Raw genomic sequence first — 6,000 nt, 5'->3', positions numbered from 1 at the left:
CAGCGTTCGCAACCCGCACATCTGCATATGCGCGAGTTGCAATTCGGCGCATTCGCAGTGCGCAATTTAGCGCTTCTGCACAAGCGCCAAAACCTGAAAGCAACCGTTCTAGTACTTCCAGGTTCGGCACGGTGCGCAACCCAAAATCGTGCAACCCAAAGCGTCTGTAACCCAAGGTATGACTGTACACATATAATCTTATTACGGTGGTACCTCGGGTTAAGTACTTAATTCATTCCGGATGTCTGTACTTAACCTGAAACTGTTCTTAACCTGAAGCACCACTTTAGCTAATGGGGCCTCCTGCTGCCGCCGCCGCGCCGCCAAAGCACGATTTCTGTTCTCATCCTGAAGCAAAGTTCTTAACCCGAGGTACTATTTCTGGGTTAGCGGAGTCTGTAACCTGAAGCGTATGTCACCTGAAGTGTCTGTAACCCGAGGTACCACTGTAATTGCTTCCCAACCCACTTTTTATCTGCTTTTTATTTTTATCTTTAAGCTGCCTCCAAGTCCCTGCAGGTCTAAATAAATATATCACAGTCTTTCTCCATGCCATAATGATGCCCTTCCCAGCATCACTGATCAAATGTTTATTATTATTTTATTTATTATTATTATTATTATGATCAGCCTCATCCTTAATGCCGCTGTGTCTCTTTTCCCACGCGTCACCGATCACCGCGGCAACAACCAGGCGACTCCGCTCGGGCTTTTTTGGCAAGGCGCTCTGTTTCCAAACAAGTGCGTTTTTGGCCAGCCTGCCAGGTAGGCGGGGTGCGCTTGGAGAGGGTGGGGAGAGCGAGCTCCAGAGGCGGCGAGGAGTTTCCTGCTTGCCGAGCCGCCCAAGGGGTCGGTCGGGGAGCGCGCACGAGAGAGAGAGAGAAAAAGGCAGAGCAAGGGCGCTCGCTCGCAGCATCATCTCTCGCTCCCTGCTCTCCCCTCTCCGGGAAGGGAAGCAGGAAGGGGGGACCTCTTCCCTCCCCAGGAAAGGCGAAGGAGGAGGACAACAGCCAGCCGGCAGACAGACAGAAGCGCCACTGTGGTCCGGGGATGGAGAAGGAGGCGGCCCGGGGAGCAGCCGCCGGGGACGGATGGCTCTTTTGCGCTGCGGGCGGAGGCGCACAGCGCGCAAAGGGCGATTTGGAGATGGCGAGGGCCGGCGCCGCTGAATGGCCATTGTGAGCCGGAGCAGGCGGGCCAAGGCGCAGCCCAGAGAGGGCCAAAAGGAGGCAGGGAGGAGGAGGCGACCCGGCCGCGGGCCACTCGGCGTTGAGCTCCAGGAACAGGCGGCCAGCGCCCCTGTGCGCCCCCGCGCAACATGAGCGGAGCCGGAGGCGGCGGAGAGGTGGTCTGCTCGGGCTGGCTGCGCAAATCGCCGCCGGAGAAGAAGTTGAGGAGATACGTAAGTCCGGAGGAGGAGGAGGAGGAAGCGGGGCGGCTGGAAACAAACGGACAAGGAGTGTGTGTGTGTGTGAGAGAGAGAGAGAGAGAGAGAGAGAGAAACCGGGAGAGGCCGATCTGGGGCTGTGGCCAAGCGGGAGTCCAGGATTGTGTGTGTGTGTGTCTACAATTGCAACATCCAGAATTGTTTGGATGGGCGTGCGCAATTGCAAAGTCCTGGATTGTTTGCGCGTGTGGTTCGCAAAAGTCCAGGATTGTGCATGTGTAGCTACAAAGCCCTAGCTGCTGCGTGTGTGTGACTGTTAGGATTGTGTGTCCATAATTGCAACGTCCAGGATTTTGTGTGTTTGTGTAACTACAAAGTCCTAGTTTGTTTTGGGAAGGGGGGCGGAAATGCAAAGTATTGGATTGTGTGTCCAGAATTGTGTGTGTCAATTGCAAAGCTCGGGGTTGTGTGTCATCGCAACGTCTAGGATTGTGTACGTGTTATTGCAAAGTCCAGGATTTTGTGTGTGTGCAGTTACAAAATCTCGGTGCAAGCATGGATCCCCCCCCCAGCCCCGCCGCCGCCCCAATAGCTTGTCCTTAGTTGAAGGTTAGCTAGCGGTGAAAATGATCGGGGCGGGGGGCGAGCCGCGCCGCTGCTGTTTGTGCAGACGGGATCGATCGTGTCCCGTGCAAGCTGTCATGAGCCCCGGTCCCAAACAAGAGAAAGGGCGAGAGAGATCAGTTTGGGATCAGTTCGGAAAGCCAGCCTGCCCTTCCTCCCGGTTCCTTCTCGCAGATCACACCCGTTTTTCCGCGGAGAGTAGCAGGTGCGGGGAGCAAATCAACCCAACATTGTTTCCTAAAAGTCGGGGCTGCGTGTCCTCGCTGGATCGCACCCCAGTGGATCGGGGGGTGGGGTGGTCCGGCTTCGATTTTCCCGGCTTTTAATCCGGTGTAGGGGTGTGTTTCTAGGCAGGATGTTTGTATATCATCACAATGATTTTCGGCGGTTTCTCCCCACCAATTGATCTAGTCCCTTTCCGTCTCTGCTTTTGAGGTCCTTTCCAGAGGTGCGAATTCGGATCAGGGTTGGATACGGGTGCGTAAGAACAGCAATTAAACGCACACAACGCTTGCCTGGCTAGACTTTTAAAATAAATTTCGAGAGGACTTATAAAAACGAAACAATTGGACGACAGACGACCGGGGGGGGGGAGGCGAGTAAAGGCGAGCGCGCGTGGAAGCATCCCTTCCCACGCCGCTCCGGAGTGACTCCGGATCTCAGGGCGGAGCTGCGGATCCAAGCGGCGCTGGCTGGGCGTCGTCGCCCAGGTTGGCCTGGGCAGCAGCAGCCGCCACCTGGGCGGAGAGCGGCTCGGCCTGTTCCCGGCTGCGCTGCTCCGGCTGCTACAGGTGCGGACTGGGAGGGGCGGAGGCTTGTTTTCGCTGTTGGGGCTGGAGCGCTCCGGGAGCGTCTGGCTGCTGCGGGCGCGCCTCCGCCTCGGCCCGCCTCTGCGCTCCCCCTGGCGGCTTCGGCTGGGAACGCGCGCGGCCGGGTTCGCGCTGTATGAACCCGGTTCCGTCGGCCCGCCCCGTCTGACACTGCCGATTTAAAGCGGCATGGCGATGCAGGCATCCCCAAACTCGGCCCTCCAGCTGTTTTGGGACTACAGCTCCCATCATCCCTGACCACTGACCTTGTTAGCTAGGGATGATGGGAGTTGTAGTCCCAAAACAGCTGGAGGGCCAAGTTTGGGGGGGGCCTGCTTTAAGCATCCCACCTCATAGGGAGAATGGGGTCCCCATTTTTATTTTTATTTTTATATATATATATATATATATATATATATATATATATAAAAAATTGTTATTGGTTTTCACAATATTATAAAGAAACAAACACATAAGAAAAACAAACATAAATCATAGCCTTATTGGAAATTACACTTATTAACTTTGTTAAGTGACTTCCTTGCTTCCCCTTGGTTGAATTTCACTGCATATCCGTTTAACGGTTTTCCAAATCACAATTCTTATAAAATTTAACTTAGACATTAACATCCTTAAATCTTCACATTATGAAATTAAAGATATTAATTCATCACTTAACATAAATAAAATCCTAAGCCAATTAAGTACCTGCAAGCTGTTTTCAGTTAATTTAACTTAACATATTTAACTAAATAATCATTAAATTTAATCCACTCTTCCTGATACTCCTCCTCTTTCTGGTCACGGACTCCCCATTTTTTTTTTAGAAAAGCATTCAAAGTGCACACATTAACCGAGATTTGATTCGATTTGTGGAATTTATATATCTGCAGGTCTTCCTGCCCCCTGTAATGTTTTTTTTAAAAAAAAGCTTTACCTGAGGGTTATCTACCCAATTCCCTGCAATTTGTTTTGCCCAACATGGACGACCTTGCCTTTAAGAGTCTCATGCTCAGTGCTGCTGAGCTATATAGCCCTTTTGGAGGGCTATAGGTTCTCCCACCCCTGTGGGAGAGAGAACAAAAAACACATGCGCAAAAAACAAACTTTGTGTTTGTTTGTCCCCACCTTTGACGTAGAAAAAAAGCTTGCCATTTCTGTCTCTCGACAGCTGTCTGTCAAGCAAAAATCCTGCATGCTGCTCTAGAGGTGGTCACTGACCGGCTTTTGTGGGATTTTGAGCAATGGTGATTTCTGGAGTCATTTCCCCCCCCCCATCCCTCCAAAATGGAGGCCTCTATGTTTGTGTATGCACACAAATTAAACAGCAGACAGCGGATATATTGTAGTATAGCCATGTCGTTAAGCCATGCGCTCCAGTATGTGTGAGGAGCCATTAGATATTTGTCATTGCTTGTTTTTGAAGAATTCCTTGTTGAGTCATGGAATCTCTCAGTGTTTCTGAGGGCATTTTCTGTGTTGCTGTACAATGCTAAAGCACCTCCCGACTTAGGCCCTGTTCTCATGATAAATGGAGCAAGGGGCCGAGAACCCCAGTTCCTTCTCCCTCTCTCTCCCCATCCCTGCACGGGATCTGGAACTGGGTTCAAGGTGAGGGATTATGACTCAGCCGGTCTGCAAAGTCTGCAACTCTTGGCTGCCACAGCTCCTCCGCTGACGGCGAAATTGCACCAGTTTCGGGTGATGGATGAAATTGCTGAGTCTCTTATGCTGTTAGTTGAGATGCATAGCTGTGCTGCTAGATTCTGGGGTTTGTTAGAAAACAGATCTGAAACTGCCAGAATTGTCATGCCTTGACACAAGTTTGCAGGCTGACGATGCCTGTATGGTGAGCAAAACAAATTTTTTTAAAAAATCCTTCCAGTAGCACCTTAGAGACTGACTAAGTTTGTTATTGGTATGAGCTTTCGTGTGCATGCACACTTCTTCAGATACCTTCAGATCGTGCATGCACACGAAAGCTCATACCAATAACAAACTTAGTTGGTCTCTAAGGTGCTACTGGAAGGAATTTATTTTATTTTTTCCCAACTACGACAGACCAACATGGCTACCTACCTGTAACTAGATGTATGGTGAGCAGTTTTGGTTGCCACTGTGGGACTGTTCAGGGATGCAGGAGAGGATATATTGTTTATTAATATCCTTCCTAACTTGCGGTAGCAAGTTCCTTTACTTAGAAGAGTTTTACAGTCCCCTTTAAAACGCACAGCAGATAACTGGTTGCAGGCTTGTACTGTAAGCCTCTCACTATTCTACAATTCAGTCCGTTTTAGACTGAATAGTACGCTCCTGGTAAGTTCCCTTAAATCCCTCTTAAAAGAATAAAGACGCCACAATCTTATTCAAAGTCAATAAAAGAAGTTTACTTATATCTGGCAGAGCACAGTGTGATCCCTGAAGGCAGACTTAGTTACAAAGTATATTCCCGTGGATCTATCCCATATGGCAGTGATGGCCAAACTTGGCCCTCCAGCTGTTTTGGGACTACAACTCCCATCATCCCTAGCTAACAGGACCACTGGTCAGGGATGATGGGAATTGTAGTCCCAAAACAGCTGGAGGGCCAAGTTTGGCCATCACTGCCATATGGGGATAATCCCAGTGTCCTCTGTTGGCTAGAAGCCAGCAGAGCATCTCAAGCTAAAAAAACTGCTCCAACGACGGAGGAAGTCAAAAAGAGAGAGTGTGCAGTGTGCCTGTGGACAGGTAAGGTCATGCCCACCTCTAGTCACATGCAAAGGAAGTATGTCCCAGCCAGGAGGAAACAGGAAGCTTTCGACTGGCTGCACCAAACATTCCCCCCGCATGTCCACTCTAGGAAAATAAGGAATGTTGTACTTGACTGCTCCTTATGTATATCACATCCCACAGCCACACCTCAAAAAGGGGATTACAGAGGGGGAAAGAGGGGCGCACAGGGGTGGTGGAATTCATATCACCACCAGCTAAACATTGTGGTGTATCATGATGTCTGAAATAAGGATGGAAGAGGTGAACATTTCAATATCTGGTGTTCAACATTGCGATATCTTATTTTTTGGCGATCACTCGTAGCCATGTAAGATTGTTTTCGATAAACACTTAACATTTGTTTTAACATTTAGTCCGTAAGTGACTATGGAGGTCAATTCTGGACCCACACATCCTTCCACAGTG

The 6,000-nt window shown here is 49.9% G+C and overlaps 1 protein-coding gene across 1 annotated transcript in view; it reads left to right on the top strand.

Annotated features, from left to right (window-relative positions):
* Window positions 1-677: 677 nt before the first annotated feature.
* Window positions 678-6,000, top strand: part of GAB2 (GRB2 associated binding protein 2) — a 149,808-nt gene continuing 144,485 nt past the window's right edge. The window contains exon 1 of the mRNA XM_053385170.1: window positions 678-1,402. Coding sequence (XP_053241145.1) covers window positions 1,319-1,402 — 84 coding nt within the window. The 5' untranslated portion in view covers window positions 678-1,318. The remainder of the gene's footprint in view (window positions 1,403-6,000) is intronic.

This window comes from Podarcis raffonei, chromosome 4 (assembly GCF_027172205.1).
Source record: "Podarcis raffonei isolate rPodRaf1 chromosome 4, rPodRaf1.pri, whole genome shotgun sequence".
Classification (NCBI taxonomy): Eukaryota; Metazoa; Chordata; class Lepidosauria; order Squamata; family Lacertidae; genus Podarcis; species Podarcis raffonei.
Note: the sequence above shows the minus strand (reverse complement) of the source record. Positions and strands in the feature narration are given on the sequence as shown.